This window comes from Numenius arquata, chromosome 2 (genome assembly GCF_964106895.1).
Source record: "Numenius arquata chromosome 2, bNumArq3.hap1.1, whole genome shotgun sequence".
Taxonomy (NCBI): Eukaryota; Metazoa; Chordata; class Aves; order Charadriiformes; family Scolopacidae; genus Numenius; species Numenius arquata.
The window spans coordinates 105,483,628-105,508,457 of NC_133577.1; the positions used below are offsets into that span (position 1 = coordinate 105,483,628).

The 24,830-nt window shown below is 40.4% G+C and overlaps 1 protein-coding gene across 1 annotated transcript in view; it reads left to right on the forward strand.

The window, feature by feature from the left end:
* Window positions 1-24,830, forward strand: part of CFTR (CF transmembrane conductance regulator) — an 89,985-nt gene that overhangs the window by 56,439 nt on the left and 8,716 nt on the right. The window contains exons 18-23 of the mRNA XM_074168020.1: window positions 395-474; window positions 5,143-5,293; window positions 6,390-6,617; window positions 7,898-7,998; window positions 16,290-16,532; window positions 18,776-18,931. Coding sequence (XP_074024121.1) covers window positions 395-474; window positions 5,143-5,293; window positions 6,390-6,617; window positions 7,898-7,998; window positions 16,290-16,532; window positions 18,776-18,931 — 959 coding nt within the window. The remainder of the gene's footprint in view (window positions 1-394; window positions 475-5,142; window positions 5,294-6,389; window positions 6,618-7,897; window positions 7,999-16,289; window positions 16,533-18,775; window positions 18,932-24,830) is intronic.

A 24,830-nucleotide genomic window follows, 5' to 3' on the forward strand; every position in this document is an offset into this window, starting at 1 on the left:
GACATTAAATATTTATGTATAAATGCTGATGTGCAAATTATCTGTGTATCATCAGATCCTCCTGCCTAAGGGGTACAGACCCTATGCCTTGTGCCTCTGTTTCTGTCCAGTTTAATTATGTTTCTTTGTTTTTATTACGTTTTCCTTGGGTTTTTTTCAAGATTCCAAGAGCTGAAACAGAAGTTGTGGAGCCAGATTCCTCCCTGAGGAAAGAAGCTGTAGCTCCACTAAGCTGTAATGGAATTGCTTGTACTAGGAAAAATCTTATATTTATCCTTAGTATTTTGTATTCACAAAAAGTTGTACTTTTTGTAAAAGTAATAAATGTAGGATTTTGGGGGAGTTGAAATGTTTGACTTTTTTTTTCTTTTCTTTTCTTTTTCTTAATCCATAGGTGGTATACTTAACAGATTCTCAAAAGATACAGCAATACTGGATGACTTACTTCCACTTACAGTATTTGACTTCATTCAGGTTTGTAGAATAAAAGTTCTAATTTCTGCTGTCTTAAAGCACTGTAAAGTTTCAGTCGTACAGCATGCAAAAGAAATCGTATTAATAAGAAGAAATAACAACCGGAATTAAATCTATCTTCCATTATTTCAGTCTTTATATCTATTTACATAGCTGCTTATCTTGTAAGTCAACTTCATTGCCTCTTTTTTGAGTACTTGCCTATATATGTACCTCCACTGTTTGTGCAAACCACTTTTAGCCCTCAAGCTCAGAAACATTTTTGCCTTGCAGACCCCTACAGTACAAGTATCTCTGCTGCTGCCCATATTCAACTTCAAAGGTGTAAAGGACATTCCTCATTTTATTTCAGTTGTCTTGGCTCAAGATTAATATTTTTTTCATGCTAGCCTTTGATTGCATTCAGTCATTTTCATGACTTTAACCTCCTTAGCCTCTTCTGTTCCCAGTTTACTAGCATCACCCTTAATTTCCTTCTCTTTTTTGAATATATTCTTATTTTTTTGTTCTTTTGTCTTCTGTGGAAACTCTTACAGGCCTGCCTCATAGGGCAGTTTGACCCATGATGGTGTGCTTTCAGCTCTCAGTTGGGCAGTTCTGCTTTTTTTTTTTTTTCTCCTTCACAATTTTGACTGCCTAATTTTGTCTTTTATCCTTTGCATTTTCGTGACTTCCCCTGGGTCTCTGGGATTTAAGCTGAGTCTATCAGGCACTGGATAACTATTTGTGAAGGCGCAGAGAAGACCTTTAGATTACTCCTTGCGGGAATTTCACATCCCTAAGAGTCATAGAATTGCAAACTCTATATTTTTTGGATGGAAAGGCTTGTTTCCAACATACCTTCTGGGAAACTTCATGCACTGGAGTTTCATCCACACCAAAGAGAACACTGAAGAAATACAGAGGCAGAGGCAATTCCAGTGTTTCTCACGAAAGGTGTTTTGTTTGCTCCCCATCCTGCCTGTTCTGAGACTTTGTGGCTCTGTGTGAATCCCGGCACCCCTCACTAGTGTTCCACCACTAAAGCTGCAGTACCAGCTTTTCCTCAGATAAGAGGAATCTTCTGATCCTCCATAGATTCAGGCTTGCTTGGCAGCTTCAGACTCTGCTAATGAACAAAGTCAGAGTCCTCTGAGATACAGAGAAGTTATACATATGACTTTCTCCTTCTGTGACTGTTGCGAAGTCACAGAATGGTTGAAGTCAGAAGGGACCTCTGGACCTAAGGCCTAGGGTCTATCCAACCCCTCTGCTCAAAGCAGGGTCAGCTAGAGCATGTTCCTCATGGCTACAGCCATGTTGGATTTTGGATATCTCCAACAGTGGAGACTCCACAACTTCTCTGAACAACCTGTTCCAGTGTTTGATCAATCCCACAATAAAAATATTTTTTCTTATGTTTAAATGGAATTTTGTGCATTTCAACTTGTGCCATTGCCTCTAACGTTCACACTAGGTGCCACTGAGGAGAATCTGGCTCAGGCTTATTTGCTCTGCACCAAATACCTATTGGGATTTATATAAAGAGAATATAATTTTTAAACACATGTATAATTTATAAAAAATATTTGCATATGTACACAACTTTATAGTTTATATAAATATAATAAATACCATCATATATTTATACAAAGTGGTAAGATCCCCCTAAGCCTTCTCTTAAGACTAAAGAATCCCGGCTCAGTCAGCCTGACCTTGTATGTGAGATGCTGCAGTCCCTTTGTCATCTCCAAGACTTTTCACTGGACTCACTGCAGTATGCCTGTATCTCTCTTGTACTGGGAAGCCCGCTCCAGACACAGTCTCACTGGTGTTGAAGAGAGGGGAAGGATCACATTCCTTGATCTTCTGACAATGCTGCCCTTGTTGGCCTCCCTTGCTGCAGGGACATATTGCTGCCTCATGGTCCAGCAGAACCGCCAAGGCCTTCTCTGCAGTGCTGCTTCCCAGTCAGTCACCCTCCACCCTGTACTGGTGAATGTGGTTATTCCTTCCCAGGTGCAGAGATCTACAGAAAAGGTTAACTCCTAAATGTACTGGGGTGCCTAAATCTGAGTCTTGTGGAGATGAAGACTTGGTCTCTGCTAGCCTTCAGTTTATGTTTGCATATGTCATTCTGATTTCTCAGCTTTTCCCAAGAATTTAATGCAAAATTTTAGAGCTGGTTCTTAGTCCTTCTTTTGTGAGAAAGGGCTGGTAGATGGATCCTGCTAACTCCTTGTTTAGGGACACTGCCTCCTTCTCTGTTGCCACTGTGGATGTCATGACACAGTTTTCCTTAGGACTTTTATAGGTATTAGACATAGCAGGGGACCTTCCCTTTCAGAGAGCAGGACTTTTTATCCAGGATGAATGAGACTTCAAGATGAAAGAGGCCAGGGTTACTCTCCAGTCACTGGCATATACCCCGTTGCTCATAAAAAAAGAAGGAGTATTAACCTTTGCGTCAAGGGCAGGAGACAGCAGATTCTCTGACAACCATCTGACCTGCTTCTGTACGTGTTGGGTATGAATTGTAGCAAGCTAATGATGGCAGTGGCATTGCCACTGGTTTTAACATCCATCACAGTCTTCTACCAGTCCTTACAGTGTGGTCATTATTTTTTGGAGATCCTTCATGTGACATGTTCATCCCTACGGTTTAATATAGTCCCACTCTAAAGGTCATAGTGAACTCATTGGACATTTGTACCTGTGGTCATGACTGGTTTTCCCTAAATGATAAATCCCCATTGGTTAATCAGATTGGCTGCTGCAGCCATTGCCACCCTGAACTCTTCCTGAATTGCTGTCTCCACCACTAGCTGCCTTTTCCAAAATGATGACACAGAGGAAGCACTGGAACGTGTCTCCCCATTTGGCCTTCATCCCAGGGCTGAAAGCTCAGCACCTCTGGCTCGTAACTGGGCTGCATGAGCCCTCTGCTGCCATTCCCTGAGCATATGCCAATGGAGCTGGCTTGTGTGTTGATTTTTGCTACTGCCTTTTTAGACAAGGTGTCATCTTCTGTTTAACTTTACACTTACTTTGTGTTTGGACTTTATGAGATAACATAAATCTTCATATTCAACTTTTTAGTGAAATAACTGTCATACCAGCAGTGAGAACAATATGGCATCATGGTGGCCTTTGCGAAATTCAAGCAAATGATGGAAACAGGAATTAAAGCAGTCACTGTATGACTGTGTAATCGCAAGTAATGTGAGAGTTGTATAACTTGATTCAATGTCAATTGAACAGTTTATTCACTTAACAATTAGAGATACAAGAGGTACTAAATTCTGCAGTTTGAAATAATGGATAAACACAAATCCATTCTTGCATTGCTACAGACTAGTGCTATACAGCCTACACAAGCATCGCCCACGTGTGTCACCACTCTTTTATGAGAAATGAGGAAAATAGTGAAAGAATTAACTTGTTCAGCTGTTAGAGCAATTTTTTTCATAAACTTTGATGCTGCTATTGCATTGCTCAGATTTCTGTTGAAAACAGAGGGTAGGAAACCTGGAACACGCTTACCTGTTTGTGAAAGACCTCTGACTTGGAGTACTGGGAATTTAAATACTTCCTTGAATTTATGTGGATGTAGTAGCAAACACACCAACTGCAGGTTTCTTCCTAATGTGAAACTAGTTTTGCTTTCCATCTATATCTTTGCTGACTGGTCATTTGCAGTGATGTTTCAATGCGATGTTCATAATTTTGTCCAGGTTGTCCATTTGCAGTTGCTTTAGGCTGATAAATTTGGAGATTGAAGTAGTTTAGCGTGAAAAGTAATGCCCTGATACAAAGCAGAACTTTGCTATTCTCTGTACACTGATATACTTGATTTTCATTAGATTTAGGTATGAGACAAAAACAATCTCAGTACTTAAGGTGCTTCTAGAGTAAAGACAAAGTCCTGATTTAGCTGAATCTGTCTGGAGCTACTGAGGATGACGTCTTATGACAAAGGTAGTGGACTCTGGTGGGTTAAATAGATTATGGAATGTTCTTGTTCCTTTTCAGTCGTCTGTCACCTTAAAACTTCTTTTTTTTTTTTTTTTCTCCTGAAACTGCTAATTTTTCATACCACGAGTCCTCTTATGACTTATTTCCTGTCTTCTGATCAGGACAAGTAGTAGGTCTAGTTTCATATGTGGGTTACAGTCCCTTGAGCAAGTGGTAATGTGTGACTTCCCACTTTTTCTGACCCTTAGAAAAACTGCTTGGCCCAGAACCTGCAGGAGACTGGCACTCAGCTCCTGCCAGTCTGGCACACCTGGTCCAGACAAGACAGGGACAGCACTGGTAGGTTTGGGAGGTCGCTGCAGATATCGCAAGTGTCATTCTTACATTTTTAACTGGAGAGTGAGTGCTTAGCTGCCATTGTTTTTGTGTGGCTTCATAATTTAGAAGCCTGCAATACTGGTTGTACTACGGAAAACGCTTCTTCCATCTATTAGAAAAGATGGCAGCTTATTTTAACAGGTAGTGGATCTGGTCTCAGTTATTCATGATCTTTCCATGGAGGTTTGTTCTCAGCTGCAAATCCTACTTAGGTTAGCACTTTGTTTGTTGAAAAAATTAGTAGTTTGTTTCCATGGGAAGGAGATTCATCACCAATCTCTAGACTATAAAATGACAAGTTTACTATATCAATAGTATTTTTCTTTCATTCTACAGTTAATACTGATTGTGATTGGCGCTATAACAGTAGTCTCAATATTACAACCCTACATCTTCCTGGCATCAGTGCCTGTGATAGCAGCCTTTATTGTGTTAAGGGCATACTTCCTCCACACTTCTCAGCAGCTGAAACAACTGGAATCTGAAGGTAGGAGCAGCAAAATTGGTAGACTTCTAAATCCACAACAAATCAATTGAGAAGTGATTCACCCTTTCACCTCTTCTTTGCCTTTTCTCTTGCAAGATGCCATTGTCTCTGGGAGCAGAACACGTATCTCCTTAAAGCCAGTGCTGTTACTGAGCCAATACTGAGTGCTCTGCTGCCAAAGAGCAATGGGGAAGATGTTTTTGAAGCTGGGCTTTATCACTACTGCAGCTGAAAACAAATAAAGTCCTGACATACAGTTTTCTTGAGAGTAAATGTAACTTGAAAAATTGTGGTCAGACTTGGTATGTGCCCTATGAGTTTGTTTCTTTATAAAAATAAAATTAGAATGGATCTATCTTGATTGCAAAAAATTCGTATTTCTGAGTAAGTTATTTGAATACATTTCCTTCCTCTCACCCCATTAAAAGACTTACATGTTCCCAACAAAATGGAAAACCTCATTCTGAAGTGTGGGTTTGCAGATCAGGCACTGTGGTCTGGCTTTACAACAAACTTGTAGATCCTGAGGAAATCAGTCCTGAATCTTAAACACTGGTGATCATCTTCCCTTTTACTTAAGTGTAATTCTGAAGTTCCTCAGACCTAAATCTAAATTTCTTTGATGTTCATGGGGATCCAGCATTGGCTCACCACTTTTCATGAATGCAAGATCTGCTTAAAACTACCACGTCAGTACAGTGAAATCCAAAGCATTAAAGTACTCTGTGCTAAAAAAAACTTCACTTGGCAGAGTTACTGGAATTGTAGGAATTTATTTTGGCTGAGGAGGAGCTGCCTTTCTCTCATGGCATCTTACAGCTGGCCAGGAGCTTCCCCAAGTAATATGCTAACTGTGAAGATTTAATGTGATCCCTTCCTGGCAATGCACTGAATGGCGTTTCAACCCATTCATGCAAAGACTGTTGTGTAGCCTGTGCTGGGATTACTTCAGTCATGCATTCCAACAACATATGTAAATTAAACACTGACAATACTTGTACTGCTGTGAGTTAGAGCACAGGGCTGTGTATTTGCGTTATAGCAAAGGTATTTGCTTATGAATGTTTATGATGTTTCTAATTTAAACACTTTACAGCTAGGAGTCCAATATTCACCCATCTTGTTACAAGCTTAAAAGGGCTGTGGACACTGAGAGCTTTCGGGCGTCAGTCGTATTTTGAGACCTTATTTCACAAAGCCCTGAACCTACACACGGCAAGCTGGTTCCTCTACCTGTCAACACTGCGCTGGTTCCAGATGAGGATAGAAATGATTTTTGTTGTCTTTTTTGTTGCTGTGGCATTCATCTCTATCATAACTACAGGTATAGTAACCTTACTGCAGTACTGAAATGGAAGTCTTCTGCTTCTATTTCACAGCTCAGCTTTAGAAACTTCTGAGGGAAATAAACCATTAAAAAATTTAGCATACACTGGAGTCACTGATTTAAGTATGTTATAATAGTAAACACAATTTAATTAAAATAGAAGTTACACCATTATTATCTGCAATCTGATGTTGTAGAGGACTCATTGAAGCGATCAGTCTGAAATATCTGAAGGGACAGAACTTTCCTTTTCTTGGCTGTAATTGCTGTAAAAGTAATCTCATGTGTTTTAAACCACATTAATGTAACCACATCAGTGTTGTGAAAAGCTTGGATGTTGATTATCATCTGTATAGCTCAAAGTTTTTTAGTAAATAGAGGTTAATGTTTGCAAATGGCTGACATGCAAAGTTTTAAAGTCGCACCAATACCAAAAATAGTCATCCAGTTCTCTAATTCCCAACACGGTGACCCATTTTCCAATACGAAGTTTTGAAAATTGCATTCAAAGTCTCCTTAAAAATGGCTCACTGCTTCTAATAAATTCAGTACACAAACTAGAATCACTCTATATGTTACTATCTTACTTGTACTTGAAATGCTGCCTGTGTCTGACCAGGCCTAGCAAGTCTCCAACAAGCAGAGATAGGAGGTGAATGTCCCCAAGATGTTGGACTAATTCAATTCTGTGGAAAAACTCAGCAGGTTTAGGTACAGATTACTTCAAATACAGTTTTTATTTCGCTATGCTTTTGTTATGTATGTTTTTTGATTTTGACTTGAAAATCCCATGCTTATTACAGCAAACAATTAAAACAAAGGAATTTATATCTGCATCTTTGTGGAACAGTAAGGACAACATGTCCTCTGTTTGTCCAAGAAATTAAAATGTAAACCAGCACAACTATTTTGAATTTTAAAATTCTCAGCTGTGGTGTTTTAGTCAGATAAGAGTAATTTCACAGATTCTTATGTGTTGGAAAAAGGAAATTGAAATCAAGATTGCAGAGGCCTGATTCTGTCCACAGTTTAAGTACCAAGATTTTACTTTTTCTTCTGCCAAAGCAAGATCAGGGTTTCTAGTGAATTCAGTGCCAAAGCCAGGTGTTTAACTGATGATTAAGCTCTTGGTCCTTTGTGTAATTAAAAAATCCCTGTTTTCTCCATGAAATAAAAAGGGAGAGAATATGAATATGTATTCTAAGATATACATGCTAATTTTATGATTTCTATTGGCTTTTTATTTGCCTATAAATTGAATATTTTTCTCTCCGTAGGTGATGGACCAGCTAGTGTTGGCATTATTCTTACTTTAGCTATGAACATCATGGGAACCTTGCAGTGGGCAGTAAACTCAAGTATAGACGTGGATAGTTTGGTAAGCATGAAATGCACTGTGCTGTGCTTTCTTTTGAGGAATTGCCTTATTTTGTTGATTATAGATGTTCAGTGTGTTATTTTCAGGTTGGATATCAGGCAGTTGTGTGGGAAATGTTCCCCTCATACCTTTCATAGCAACCTAGCAGCTTTGGCACAGCACAAACTGAGTTTTTCTATGATCAAAAATTTTCCTGGACTAGAAGAGGCAACAGCAAATGTTTGCATTTGAGGATTCACATTGCAGAAGCGGCAGCGATGGGAAAACTTCAAAAGTTTTGGAGTTGTTATACCTTACTGAGGTATATAATATACCTTAGTCACTCTACTTATGGGCTTTGCACAGCAGATCATGGTGGGTGTTTTTGAGCTCCTTCCACACAAAATCAATAGTGATTTAAAAATCTGCCCCAGACTTCCTTAGGGGTCTTCTTCTGGTTTTATGTAAAATACCCTCTGACATAAGGCTTTGGAGTTGTACATGTTTACCCCTTTAATTTGCATAGTTAATCGGTTAGGATTGGCTTTAAAACAATATTTCACAAGGTTAACTCATCAACACCTATTTGTTGAGATATGAGAAGCAGACAGGAAACTCATAAAAGAATGTTTGTTCATGCAGTTTTCATCATACCTTAGTTTAAATGTACGAATGTTTTAGGTGTTATTTTTAAATGTAACAGTTACTTCTCTCTTTACACTTCAGGCATTCTAGGATTCATTTTAGACAGAATTCTTGTAACAAAGTACAGTAGTCTTATAAACCAAAAAAAAAAATTCTGAGGAAAACAACCTCCCACATCCAGTCATACCCTCTCTGAACCTAAATTAGCTTCTTGAGCCAACCATTTCAGTATTGGAAAACAGACAGCTTTCACAGCAAATCTTGGAGACCATTAAATCCTCATTAGCAGAAAAAGTTGTCATTTAAAAAAAACATATAATTGGGGCAGACGGTGACAGCAAAGGGATATTTGCCAGTTTGACATATTTTTTTTAAATAAGTGATTCAACCACCCTCATCCTGAAGGAAATCCTTAAGAGCCCCAAAACTGGGAATTAACCACTTACAACATCTAATCTCTTGTTTACGCGTGTGACTGGTGATAGTCCAGAAAGCTGACTGCCATTCAGGGACACATTTTTTCCTTATCCACCAATTGTTTTATGCTGACTCTTTCTTTGCTTGTTAGAACAGCTTGTCTTGAAGGGCAAGCACTTTGTGAAGGGGCTTCTTTGCCATAACTGCAAGACAGGCTGAAGAGCAGTTGTGTGACTGAAGTAAAACATGCCATTGGTAGGGCATGACAGTGACAACAATGTTAATCAGCTCCCATTTGTAAACTCCAGTTTAGCCCTGTAAGGTATAATGTGATCACTTTAAGTACAACAATCTGTGTAAGAATCACGTGCACTTATTATACAGCTCAATACAAACTGAAGGTGTTTCACAAGAGCAACAGAAAGTCTTGTGGTGAGATTTAAAGGGTGCTGGACACACTAGTATTTTAATAAAGAACTTCCCCTTTTTTTAAAATACATTGATGTTAAAATGTCGTCTATTAGTAGCAATAAGGAAGTAACTCCCTTTCCCCTGAAAAGAAAGTCTCAAGTTGCTTTAGATGTTTGTGAGTACTTTTCTCTGTATTAAGACAAACTGCTGTACTGGAGCACCAGTTATTTTATATTAACGATAGCCTTATAAGGTGCATCCTTTAGGTGGATCCTCTGGACTTCTTCCAGCAGTGGATATCTACCCACCCCTGGGATGGATTTTTAGGTATTGCAGATGGCAAACTAATAGATATTGCCAGCAGGATGTTTTTCCTGACATTCAAAAGCTGGTCCTGTGCACAAGCAAATAGGAGTAGCTTCATGGTTTCAAAATAATAAAACTGCTTCACTGGGTCATGCAGGTGTATAATTTCCCACTCTGTGTATTCTCTACATTTAGCTCTTCCCTCTTTAAAATCTTTTACAATTATTTGATTACAAATGTCCTGCAAAGGCTTGCATGTGTGCCCGACTTAGACGTCTATTTGTTTATACTCTATTTTTCTCTCAAGAAGTACTTTGAGGCTCCCCACAGGACCAGATTGACTAGAATTGACACGTCTCCATGTGTCTCCAGTTACAGCTATGCACGTGCCGCTGTGGATGACATCACTCTTGCCCATCCTTGAGCAGCAGTGACATCTGCGCTTACCAGCCTGCACACAAGCATGCCTGAGGCAATAGCACATTTGTAGGTAGCGGTCTTTGGTTATCAGATAAGCTGGAGTTTTCTGCAAGTGGTTGAAACCATGTCCAAAGGCATAGCTGCTGTAATTAGTACATAACATTAAGCTTGCACTGAGTTGTTTTACAAGACATGCAAGGTACAAGGCTTCAGTGAAATAAATGCAAACCAGAGGACAGGAAGGCAGGAGAGTAGGCAAGCAGGATCGCATGAAGAAGGAAAAAAATGTACCAGAATAAATACTGGCCAAACACATGGGTAGGTGGAAAATTTGACTTTATTTCACACAATCTCCTCTTTGAGCTTTTTGTGCCACTGGCATATATATTGAAGAAATCTGAGTTCCTAGGTTGGAGTTTGTTTTTACATACACAGATATTCTCTGTGAAGCAATTTCTGTTGAACTGGTTTAGCTTTAACTGAAAAATCCCCATTGTCTTTTAATATCCCATAATGGTTTTGGCATTTTGTTCTCTTACAGCCCTGATACTTTATCTGCTCTGCTTTTTAAAAAAAAAAAAAAAAAAACCAAAACAAAACCACATATGTGGTCACTCTGACAGCTATCTATTGTTTCATTTAAAGCTACCAGTTAGGCTAGATTTATCTTTTCACTTTGATCATTTCTGCTAATATCCCTTTAGCTGGTTTTCAGTCTTTTTCTTATCCCTCCAGGCAATCTTGTAGTATTTTTGATTTTTTTCCTTCATAAGGAAATAGAAAATAAGTTTTCCAGTAAGTGCTGCTTTCACAGATAAGCATTGGCTAGTCCCAGTGGACTGTTTTAATGCGTTATAACCTCCACCTTCACTGGTGTGTATCCTGCTGTAGCAGTGCTATAACTGGGAAGGACAGTTTCTTTTATCAGGGAAAGAGAAAATGCCATGCTTTTGCTGTTGCCAAGATTACTTATGTAAGGAGATATAAAAAGAATCCCCCAAAGAGACATTAAAACCACACTTGCTAAACCTCACAGTGCCCCACCCTGTACATCAGGGATGCTGAAGAATTTAAGTAGAGAAGAGGACCAAAGAAAAAACTAGGACTGTGAAAAATAATGGTGCTTTTATAGCTGTCTTTTATGCTTTTATTTTTGCATGCTATTTCTCCCTTAACCTGTTTAATTGGTGGTTGTTTTTTTTAACTAGGACATGATCTTAATATGCTTTTTACTACTGTCTGCAGAAAACCTGAGAACACTGTTAATTTCAAAGCTTAGGTAGACTAAATACTTGACTGTAAAATGTGCATCAGAATGACAATTCTCAAAGTGAGGTGTTGGTCATCTGGAAGGGAACAAAATCACAAAAAAACCTGTTAGAACATTTCCTTTTCTGCCTGCAAAGAAGTGTGAGAAGGAGCAAAAAAAAAAAAATCAGAACAAGTTTGACATGAACTAAATATTTCATTTTTGCAGTTTGGAAGAGGAGTATATATCCTATAAGTGCACCCAAAATGTAACAGCAGAAGATGTGAAACCTCAGTAAAACTATATGGTCTGCCTGCATTGACCCAGTTTTTGCAGTGACTTCATGCACAGGGTTTCTTTTTACAACAGGAGCCACTGAACCAACCTCTCACAGCATCTCTCAGTTCCACACTGCGCTTTCCAGACAGAATGTTTTTGAGGAAGTGGAATCTTGCAACATGGTCATTGAATAACATGCGTGTCTGGTCTGGAAAGAGTGACTGCTCTATTTCTAGCAGAAGAGAGCATAGGGCCTGATGAAATTAGTTATATTAGCTTGCTTGTAAGATAATTACTTCTTCCACTTTCTGGAAATATACATTACATAATTATATTATGAATTCTTCTTCAACATTAAGAATAGCTTAAGTGATATTAATGAGAAAGTAAATTAAAGAATTTGCAATGTTATTAAAATCTCAGTAAAATACAATTAGGCAAGCTAAAAATAGTGTATTATGCTCTAGACATTTTTAGATGGAAGTAGTAAATATACTCCTTTATTCTAAAGCATTAGTTAGAGAATGTGAATATAGCAGGCACATTGCTGATGGGAAAAATGGATAAGAAACTTGCTGTCACCTACACTATACCTGTCATTATGAATGACAGAAGATTTCTACCCGTGAAAGGAAGAATGGATATCTTTGTAAAATGTTACTGACGTTTCTGCTGCATTTTGCCCAGATATAAATCATAATGCAAATTACAACAGCAGGAAAGCATCCTTCTGAATTGATTTAAAGTATTAAGCTGTCTAAAATATCTGCATATGTGATGTGACTGATAAATCTATCAGAGGAGCTGGGACATAGAGATGAAATTTTTGGTTACAAGGGAAGGCTCTTTGTCCAGCTGACTTCGCAGCAGGCTTTAGATAGTGCGTCATGGTAGGTTCTCTTGGGCAATTATAGGGAATCCCTGCCTGTACAAATGTTCACGGCTCTTGATGAAGCCAAGAAAGACCTTCATTTCTGAAGTGGTGATATTTCTATAAAGATAAGATTTCTGAAAACAAATGTACTATCAAACACCAATTAAAATAAATGCATGGTGCTCATTGTAGGGATTTACTATAGACAGACAGGAAAAAACAGTCTGATCCATAGGCTTCCTGTTTATCACCAAAATGAGATGATACTAATATATCAACATGATGATGACCATGCCTTTCCTTCTTGCACAGTGGTTGAGATGGAAATTGTAATCAGTGGCTTGGGTGTTAGCATGCGTTTCAAAGCTTCTGTTAAAATTGTGTTTCAAGATGCTGAGATCTAAGCTGTGATCCCAGTATTTCCTTGCATTATATATAAATTTGCTTCCACATGGAAAATTCACCTAACAATATTTCAATCTGGATCGAAGAGCAGGAAGGAATGGTAATACATCAAGTAGAATCCCTTTGCAGAAGGAATACAAAAGCAGGTAAACAAGGTAAAAGATGTACAAAGGGTTTTTCATAATGCCAGGGAATGCAGATTAGAGAACAAACGCTAATCACAGAATCACAGAATCTACTTGGTTGGAAGGGACCTTTGAGATCATCGAGTCCAACCAACAAAAAAAAACAACCAACCAAAAAAAAAACAAACCACCACACATCACCAAAACCAAACCAAAACAAACACCCACAACCACACCCCACCCCACCCACAAACAGACACAAACCAACAATCTCGGGCACTAGAGCATGCCCTGAAGTGCCACGTCTACACGTTCCTTAAATACCTCCAGGGATGGCGACTCCACCACCTCCCTGGGCAGGCTGTTCCAGTGCCTGACCACTCTCTCAGTAAAGTAATTCTTCCTAATATCTAACCTAAACCTCCCCTGCCCCAACTTCAGACCATTAGTAAGGCCAAGATATTCCTGGATGCGGTAGCTATGCAGGTGTCTATTAATTTATTTTGCTAAATAATTTCTGACCAGTAAGAATTGATACTATCTTACAGTTGTTGTTTACAAGGACAAATTTTGGTAAAATGAGGAATCTGTTAATTATGTTATTTGGACTAAGGCACTTAGGAAACTGAACGTAATGTAAAGTCACATCTTTTTCAAGTAAGGGGCTGAAATTTGTTTCCTGAATAGCAGGAGAAAAACAACAGGAAATTTTGGAGACTCTAGGACTACCAGCACAAACAACATTCTCTGAAAGTATATTAGAAATGACAGGATCTACTGAATGGATTAGTTAACCAAAACAAGCTGTGTGTTGGAGGTCAAGAAGCAGATAGAGAAGAAAGAAGAATTAGACTTGCACATGGCCCAAATTCTGAATAAATACTTGATCTCAGTTTTCAGTAAAAGGCCATTATTTAATCTGGGGAGTTGGAAGTGGAGCAGAAAGTAAAAGTCGGGTTTACAATATCTGAGGTGGAAATTATATGCAAAAACCAGCCTAGCTGTGGGCATGTAACTGAAGCGCCTGAGTTAGAATCCTGGTCTCCCTAAACTTCCTGTACAGTTCATGGAGGGACACACACACCACCTGTGAGTCAGGCCATCTAAAATCGGAGTTCTTCAATTAAGTGTGGTTGGGGTCTGCAGCTGGACATTTCAGTTAAACGTGATAGGGCTGGAGCAATGTTGCCCCACGGGCGCAGATGAGGTGTGACTGCACATCTCATCCTAGGGTGCAGGAAGAACTGGCTGAGGAGCTCGCGATCTCGTAATGGCCGCTTCAAGTAATCCACCAAGCTGGCAGAGGTGGTGGCACGTGATAGAATAACAACCATCACTTTTGGTAAAGGAGGAGAAATAAGAAGTCGTTGATGCCACCATCAATGGATGCCACCATCAGTTTGTTAGTCTGATGGCAGCAGTCTTTAGAAACTATTTTGAAGAATTAATTAAAGACAAAGTGCTTACAGGATGAATGCACTCGGGTTTGGTGAAATTAGGGTTGTATCAGACTAACCTGATAACTCAGTTCGATAATTTATTTTCCAGACAAAAGTAATGTAGTAGATCTCATTTGTCTTCAGGAAAGCACTGGCTGTGGCTCTGTTTCAGAAATTATATAAATGGAGATCAGGATTATTACAAGAACTGCAAACTAGTTAATGAGTTGGACAGAAAGGAAATGGCATTAAGCTGTAAGTATTAAGCTGTAGGGAGGCTACTCAACAAAGATTAGATTTGTGACTGAGCTCGTTTTAATCTTTTTTTAATGCTCTCAACAAAGAAAAAAGTTGTGTTGAAGAAATCTGCCAAAGGTACAAAGCTGAAAGGCAATGTTAGCATGAAGGATGCTGGGGTTGAAAGATATTAGGTGATCTCAAATGGCAGATATAGAATAGATTTCAGTAGCCAAAGTGTAGGCTTAAATTTAGGGACTGCTAAGAATAACCTTTGTTGTAAATAAGGATCTCCTCAGTTAGAAATGGCTAAGATGGAGGAAAGCTTGGCTCATCACTGCTTGATGAGAGGGTGACTATAAGATGCGACTGTGAAGAAAGAGCGTATGATCCTGGGATGTGCAAATCAAGATATTCCTAATATAGATAGGAAAGTATGCCTTTGTACAACGTCCTTGTGAAATATCCAAAATGCTGTGTGCAGTCTGGTCAGACAGGAAAGATTAAATTGAACTGGGATGTTTGGAGAGGGAGAACATATGTTAAGAAAGAGGCTTAAAACTGGATTTTCTTTAGTCCTGGAGAACAAAGGCTGACTGGGTCTAAGACGGCCCTCCATAAATTAATGGGGAAAGCAGCTAGGAAAAATAATTATTTAGAATTTAAAATTAACAAATGCACAGGAACAAATTGGTACAGAGACTTAAAAATAAGTTAAAAATAAGTTTTCTGACCACCTGAGCAGTGAAGTTCTAATGAAGGAGGTAAATTTCCTCTTTGTTAATTCACCCCTGACCCATTTATATATATTTTTTTAAAAAGTCAAAAGAATCCCTTCTAGTCCCATGCTCCTTTGAAAAATTCACCAAGACTGCTACTAGAAACTTCCATTTGAAGTTCATGAACTACAGGAATTGATTATTTCACCTAATATATATAATTGCATATATAAAATTAGTTAGCATGGAACTTCCTACTAATTTTTTGTTAAAAGGTATAGATCATTTCTCTTAAATATTCAGATGTTAAAGTCTGATGATTGTTCCTCTTTACTTGGTGCTACTGCTTTACATCTTTAAATTCCACACATTCTGCTGATCTTTGGAGATCAATCGTTATTCAAGGAACTTCAGTTTTCGGGTTGGGCAACCCCCTACAGGAAGAAGGAGTTGAGGACTCCAAGATTGCTTTCATGATCATACTTTATTTTCATAAACACAGGTCATCTACAGTTCTCAAAATACGTTTTAAAAGGTGGAAAGAGCTATTGTTTCCATTTAAAAGTGAAGCAAGTGGAATCACGTTTGACCGATGTCAGTAGTAAAGAACAATAGAATTTAGAGCTCTATACAAGAGTTGTCCTACCTTTGAAAATTTTATCATAGTATAACTTACACAGAAAAGAGACTCACTGTTCTGGCTAGGAATTAGGAATAATTTGGTTTCATTTGTTTTGGTAGCTAAGTATTAATTACAATTAGAATTCTGTTTGTTTTGGTTCTTAGATGCGGTCTGTCGGACGCATATTTAAATTCATTGACATGCCAACCGAAGAGATGAAAACCATTAAGCCACAGAAGAATAACGAGCTTTCAAATGCCCTCATAATTGAAAACAGGCATGCAAAGGAAGAGAAGAGCTGGCCATCCGGGGGCCAAATGACTGTGAAGGACCTTACAGCCAAATACAGCGAAGGAGGAGCTGCTGTGTTAGAAAACATTTCTTTTTCAATAAGTTCGGGGCAGAGGGTGAGACACTGTTTTGTTGTGTTTGATCTGACTTCTGTTAAGCTTAACTGTAGAGGTGTCATTATAAACCTATTCATTAAGTAAAGAGTAGGTTGAGTTCCATAAGGTTTTGTAAATGGAGACGTGAAATTGTCACAAAACAAAGTAATCATCTAAAGCACCTGAAGAACAGAAATGTCTTTTGTCTCTTCCTAAAAAGAGCTCATCTGTTAGGATTGTTCATCAGTAGTCTGTAGGATTATTGACTACAAACAAACAAAAAGGCAAGGAAAGTCTGCCTTAGTTACCCGAGAAATCTTGAGGCTATTTACACCTCAGTGAACACAGTGGGGATGTTTTGCTGGCCATGAGGAGCAGACTATACTGATAAAATACGTATGCAGCAGTTCCTCGGGTCGTATTCCCATGCCTGAAGCCGTCCGTCTTCTCCTTCTGGGGAGGGGAGGCTTGCTGGTGAGTGCAGGTGCTGGGGGCAGCCTGACCCAGGTGGGGCAGGGCAGGGAAGAATACCGGCTGCTGTGCCAAGGGTAACGCGCTGCTGGCTCCGGTGGCCAGAGGGTGGAGGTGCCATCTCACCCATTCCATGAGGGCTCTACGCCACCCCAAATTATTATATAACAAACCATAAACAGCTCTATTCTTTAGGAGATTGAAAAACCTCTAATTAATCTTCATGTGTGTTTGGGACTGCGTTCAAGAAAGAGTAGTTCAGGACAGAGTTAGGCAGAGGTTTAAACATTTTGCTTTAGGTTCATGCTGAAGCATCATCCTTAGTGGGGTGAGAGGAAAGGCTCCACGATTTCCTGAGCTGGAGCTATGTGGACAAAGAGGAGATTTTTAGTCTGCCACATAGAGGAGAAAAATGGTTCAGTGACAGCTCCCTGGCTTTGCCACAAGGCAGCTCTTCACTCCTAGTTTGGATAGCACCAGTATCTGCCAGGTTTGGTAGATCTGTCTTGGTTTACATGAACTGAATGTTTCATCTACTAAGTTTGAGGACACTGAAATTTTGAAACCTGGGGTCTGACTTCTGTAGCACCATCCCAAAAGTCCTCTGCCTTTGGGGTAGAGGCACCTGTGATTCCTGGAGCGTGGAGGTGTGGGTGCTGCTGCGGTCTGGTGGATTTACTTCCCGGAAAATCCCTTGAAGCAATAGAGTATGGAAAATAAAAGATACTTTTGTACTGTGTAGAGAGGGGGCAGAACAATTAAAACAAAGATCCTTTTTTCAATGGCCATGATTTAGGAACTCAATCCAATTTTGGTGATGAGCCCTGGACTCAGAGGCAGTGTTTCCAGAATTGGAGCATGCTCCTTAAACTGGAGAGGATTCGTCTCTGCCCCATAGAGGAGCACATGTAAAACAAGCAGGAAAGGGCAGAGGCGGGGGGCAACACAGGGCAGGGCTTTGTTCATCTGGTTTGGAGGCTTGAGGCACTGTTAAGGAAAGCATGCCAGGCAGCAGGAAGAATCCCCTTCTTCACCTACACACGTATATTGTCCCTAGAAAAGCAGCCCATGCTCAGACAGGACAGCATTAGCTGTTAGAAAAGGCAGTATCTCAGCATTTGCTGGGGCTTACTGCAGATATTGCTTATTCCAGTGACCAGTCAGTGCAATCCCACAAGAGAAACACAACATTTTAAAAAAATCCACATATTATGTTTCTTCCCACCTCTTAGGTAAGGAAAGACAGCACCAGCTGAGCGGGTTGAGGATTTGCATTGCTGCTTGGGGGAGGGCAGTGGCATGGTGTGTGCTGTGACCGCTGCCTCAGGCCCAAGGTACCCCACCACAAATTCATGGTCTGATCAGAATTAGGCCCTCTGTTTTGCATTACATGGAAATGGAGTAGCTCAGTAGTGTGATTCAAGTGCTCTCCTGACTTGGGTTTTGTATGCTGGATGGGGTTTTGCTGAAGAGGGCTTTGTAGCAAAAGAAAGGGGAAAGGCACAAAGAGCTGGGCTAATCAGTACAAGATAATATATAAGCAAACTTCTGTTCTTCAGCTGAGGATAAGCTAACATCTTTTTCTTAGCTAATTCTAACAAAACAAAGTAGAGTCTGGCACGGTGTTTCATTCAGCCCTTGCTTTTATAATTTCCAAATGCATGACATATTACTATCCCGATGAGATCCATTTGGATTGTTCTCCACTGCTGTGATCTCTAAGTGTTTCTGCCTTGGTCTGTGGTTTCTATGTGAGCAGTATTAAGTGTTTGTTTTTATGATTTGCATTGCAGGTGGGCCTTTTAGGAAGAACTGGTTCAGGAAAAAGCACTTTACTTTTTGCATTTTTAAGACTGCTGAATACAGAAGGGGATATCCAGATTGATGGAGTCTCCTGGAACACGGTTAGCGTGCAGCAATGGAGAAAGGCATTTGGAGTGATTCCTCAGGTAATGAGATTATTGTATACTTGTGTGCCTTTATTTTCACTGATTCTATATCCATATACACATGTTTACCTTTAACTGGAAGTTAGTTATTTTATGCTGAGAAACAGAAACAAAAGGAAAAGATTTTGTGAAAAGACTAGTGGGGTATATGAATGGATGGATGGATGGATGGATGGATGGATGCAATGATTCAGCAAACTCTACTTTTTGAGGGTGCCTGCCACTCACAAGAACTCTTCTAGAAACAGGAAGGTACAGCACAGTCAAACAGAAGTGTTCATAGGCTGCTTATCCCTGCACTTCTGAAACATAGTTTGCCTGTTGATTCAAAATAAAATAGTGACACCTGAAGAAAAAAATACAATCAATGGTGCTCTCAGCGGTGCTACTGTTTTCTAAAGCCTCACATCACATGTTATGGTTAACATGTGAATACTATACTTTGCCTGTTTTCCCTGACAGGCCAGTGTCAGAATTACTTCTTTTCTCATATTTTACTAGACCACTAGCTGATCCCCAGCTTGGACTCATCACTTTTTTAGCTGTCACCTCTCATTACCATATCATGGTGCATGTATAAGGGAGCACTTCGTGTTATTTATGCTTGCAGCAGTCCCGGCATGTGGGAAATAAAACCATTTCAGAGATGTAAAAGGAAGCAGCTCCTCACTTGGGTTTAGGCACTCTAATGCTCTTAAATAACTGGAACAAGAAAAATAGTCTAAGGAGGAGCAAACAATTAAACTGAAAAGGGCTTCTGAATTCCTTGCCAATGTCCCCACCCCTGGATCAGTGTCCTGCATTAGTCACAGCTCTGGATTTTCCGTCTCAAAAATGGACATTATTGGCTGCATGCAGTAACACTAAAAAGTGGTCACTCACTGTAAAGGTAGGAATGAAAAGTGATGGAATGAGCTGCATAATTTTAATGCCATGTTTTGTAATTTTGTTGTTGAAATCTGTCAGTCCTTTCCAACAACACTAATACAGGAGTAACACATATTGGCCTTCTCTTTGAAAAGTACACACTGGGTGCTTCTTCAGCCACTACACATAAACAGTCTTTTCCATAACAATGTTCATTCCTTCAGAAATCTTGTGAGTGTGGCAGAATAATTCAATTAACAATTGGCGGCAATCTTACCAATGAGTCACTTGTGGTATCAGGAGGCAGAGGGACACCAGTTGCAGGTCAGCCTGCCACACTGTGAGGGGACATGCAGTCTGTCCTGCCTTTAGCCATCCTTGAGGGAAGGCTACTAGCCCCAGAGACTGATAAGTGTGATTTGATCCTTGGTCGCCCTGGTTGTCCCACCCTGGATTGGTGACCAAGGATCTCCTTTTGACTGCCATCTATCAAACCCTTACTGTACTATTCATCCCATCCCCACCGTAAAGGAGTTGCTAGCTGCTTTCTGTGAATATTGCTTTGTTCCCAGGTAGTCTACTGTCTTAGAAAGGTGGTTACTGTCTCCAAAAGCTGGTGAGCTGCAGTGAACATATGTGGGGTATAATGCACTGACTACATGAGGGGTGGTTGTGGACTGACTGCATGAGGCACTTTAAAACAGTTGGAGAGGCTCTGCAGCGGCCAGCTGATTTAACTGAAAAATATGCTGTCAGGTTATATTGTCAAAATAGTGGTTTTCTTTTCCATAACCATCATAGCAGAGCAGAGATCTGTCTTCACTTTCACCCTCTGGTGGGTATGTAGGCTAAGTTCTGCTTTCTACCACAATACAACAAACCAAACTAATTGTAGTGAAGTCACTAACACAACTGCCACTCAGTTGCTATAGTCACTCCCAATTTATTTCAGTGTCATTGAGGTGGGATTTAACTCTGACCGAGCGGTTCCTGATGGCACTGTCTTGGCTTTGGTAGCTGTTAAAAGGCGCTGAAATGCTCATGCTGGAAACACAATGCCTTTGATTTTGCAAACACAAGAGGGACTCAAAATTTAATTTTTCTACTTAATGACCAGTTTTGTGTTGTGATAGCTTCCCTTTCAAAAATGTTATCCCACAGTAGCGTGAGTGGCATTTATTTAATGTAGGCATGCAAAGAAGCCACAACTCTTTCCTCTCTGTGCATTTTCGCAGTCATACTCTGAAATGTCGTTAAAGACAGCAATTTTTTAGCACCTTGACCTTGCCAGAACAGACCCTTTCTTCACTGCCAAGTTACATACCAAACAAAATAGAACCAAGAGAGCAGCGGTGAGTCCACTGGTGAGACTTGTTCCTTGCCTGAGCTGTACTGACAGCCTGGTTGGTCACACGCTGCCCGCTGAGCTGAGGCCTGCTTGGCAAGCTGCCCTTTGATAGCTGACCTGTCGTCACCCTGTCTGTCCTCTCTTCAACATTTTCACGTCTATGTGTCCCTGTAAACTTTTACTTCTTTACTATTGCTTGTTCAGTTCTACAGCATGATTGTTGATTGCAAGCACAAGAAAAACTCACCCCTTCAGATCAAGGCAGCTGTGCAGTGAACTGCAAATGTAGCTGCATCTATTTAGTTTGGAGGACAGGCACATTATATAGTTGTCCTCCAAAGGATGGCTGTATAGGATGAAGGATGCTTTTACCAGTATGTCTCCACTGGGAAATTTTCCTGACGTAGCTATACACCCAAGTATAACTTTCTGTATTGAAAGGGGCTTTCCTGTCTCTCATAGTCATCCTTTTGCTGTCAGCCCTTTCTTCCTTTGGGCTGTGGTTTCCCAGCAAGGTTTCTGCTTTCCATCTCCAGCTGTACTTGGGAACACATGAGCTGAGGAGAAACCCCAATGTAACAAGTAGCCTCCTTGTCCCAGTGAAAAATATGATTAATAATTCTCATTGCTGAGTACTTATCACAGAGTCACTAATGGTATAGAAAACATCATTCTGCAGCCATCACCAAAATGTGAGAGACATTTATTACACAGGCAATGTAACTTGCCCTTCTGCTAGTGAGGTGCATTGTTAGTTCATTGTTAAAATTATACATTTAGTTCAGTTTGGAAGTCCCTAATACATGGATCAATGCCAAAAAATCCCAGCCCTCCATTCTCTGGAAGGTCACGGGAGTTGCCAGCCTGTTGGCGTGCTTCAGCTTGCAGCTCCTGTCCCAAAGCCTTGCCAAAGAACTGTACATTATGCCTCGAAAGTTCCTGCATTCAGAGTGAAATGAAGTTTTCACCAGCACTTTCCCAGCAGGAAAGAGAAATTGCGTATACCACCCTGCCTTTCCCAGCAGAACAAAGGGAGCCTTTTGTTCTTTGCCATTCACCCACGCTTCAGAATGGGGAAAAAAAAAGAAGTTGCCTTGCCTTTCCTGGGAGGCTGGCCTATGGCAACACATGGAGATTCTCCATCTCCAGGAGAGGCTTCACTAAGAAAAGGAGAACAGATCTCTACTTGAGATGTGCTTCCTCGTGAAAACTTTTCAACTCTCTCCTTCTCTTCCTTAACCCTAAATTTCCCAATTTAGAAGAAAAGAAGTGTTTTTCCTGTGTGAGAACCTCATTGATGCCCTCCTGCATAGCACACACAGCGTCCTAACACACTGCTCCCCGCAGGTGATGCTGGAACGGCCTGTGGGGTGGTCAGGGATCACGCTGAGCTGGAGCAAGGGCAAAAACCTGTTTCTTTCAGTATTTGAAATCCAGCTGTCAGTGCATTGCAATGGCGTGAAGGGCTAAATCATATAAAACACATTTCCTGGAGCACCCATAAGGAAGTTCCTTCCTGTAGCTCCTCACACCCAGCGCTGCTGAAGTACAGCCTGACCACAGCAGTGCTCCTACAGGATGTTTGTCATTCTCATGCAAAACAATTACTCCAGCCATAACAGGCCATTCGAAGAATAATCACAGCCCATCATCCCTTCTTTCTGGGCAGTCCTTTCTGATGCTTCTTCTGCAAGAGTTTCCTCATGACACATTTCCAGGATGGGGGCATCCAGCTGCATCTGGTTTCAACACACCGAAGCTCTTTTGCATAGAGCTCCTCATGCAGATTCTTGAAGTATTTAACGGAGTCAAACTGAGAAAATGCCTTCAGAAATTTGACTTTGAATAGAGCAGACCTGCAGGCCATTTTTGAGTAAAATAAATGAAGAGAAACCTGAGACCCATAAGGTGCTGCTAAGTCAAAGGAAGGGGATGACGTCTGGTGTCTTCTTGAGTGTTATTCCACTGCATCCTGGAGGATCTCACACCGTTTTCTGTGTGTAAATACTCCATATAGAGTTAAAATCAAGCTTAGCACACGGAGAACGAGATTACTACAGTTTGTGGGACTTCCAGCTGACAAAAAAATAATCAAATCACTTTTGCTCCATTATTTTACTTAAGAACTGAAATTTCCCAACTGTTATCTTTGTAGTTCCAATTTTTCAGTAGCTGTCTCACTTTGCTCATTACATCTGTCTATCTCTCCACCTGTCTCCAGCACTGTTTTGCTTCTCGTACCCTTCTGAGACTTTCGGAGGTCGTGGAGGTGTCTGTTTTGCAGCGTGCTACGGGCCAGGGTGCTCCTGCACGGTGCGGCCTGCTGAGCTCTGCCACACCCCAGGGGTGGTCCCACAGAGGGTCCCACAGAGACTGGGTTCTTAATTAATTAGCAATGCCACATGCTCATTTTGGGCAGTATATAGGTGGTTTTCTGCATCATGGGTTCAGTGTTTCCAGGAGCACAGCACTTGTGTTTCCCAGTGAGCTCTGTGGGAGGCAGAGGTTTTAGCATTTTCAGGGGAGAACGTTACAGAACTGGTCCCAAAAAGACTTGCAGAAGGTCTTCATTGCTCCCATGCGCTTATTCTTGTCTGTAAATGTTTCAACCTCAATGTAAAAGGACACTTACAAAGACAAACCCTCTAACTCTGCACCTAATACTAAAGCATTCACATAGCAACTTGATTTTCTTTCATGTTGATATTATTGCCATGGATATATACAGAGCGGAGGAAGCTACATGTTGGTCATATTGTTGTTAGTCTAACTTCTCGGTGTGTGGAGGTGGTGTATGGTTCCAGATGATGTTGCATTTTCTCTCCAGCCCTGGGGCATATGGGAACAAGGGTCCCTGGGTCTGGCTGAGGAGCTACAGATGGGTTGTCTGTCCTCGAAGCAGCAGCTACTCACAGCCTCTCACTCCTTAGCAGCCTCTTGTCAACTGGTCCTTTACTCTTCTGTATGCATTTGCTAAGTTACTTCAGGGTCTTGGTTCTCCACAAAACACTTAAATCACTGAGGAAACTTATCACCACAAGCTGGCTGTATCCCACACTGTAACCAATATGCAGAGGCTCCAGCCACTGAGGGGGATTAATGCCTTTCAGAGGGGTTGATTTACAGTATTTGGGGCGGTCAGAACATAAACATGACCATATTTATATTCCCGAGTGTTTTGCTTGTGGGTGGATGTCAGGTCTGAGAAAGTATTTGTTGTATGATCACACCAATTATTATCCTGGGTGAACTAGTGACTGAGAAGGAAACGGTTCCAGATTTGCTGCCAGTCTCCCCAGCCATCCATTCTCCTTCCAATGCTCTCCTAATTTCTACTTCTTCTACATTTATAAACAACACATAAATCCATGGGATTAATTTTTGGGTTTTTTCACATTAGACTTCTAGCTTTTAGGAATTTTTTGGGTTTTTTTTCCTGTTTCTTTTTATGTGGACTTTAAACTTCCCATGTGACTCGCATGATATTTACTCAAGTGAACCCTATGTAGTTTCTAATGAGCTGGGAGGAAGGTGGTATTGAAACGAAGAGAGAAGTACCAGAATTTGGGACAATGAAATATTTACCTTATGGGAAAAAAAAAGAAAGTACCGCTAGGAATAGCTTGCTTTTAGTGCCCTACTTCTTGAAAGCCCGGTTATTAGGAATAACAGCAGTTTCTGAAG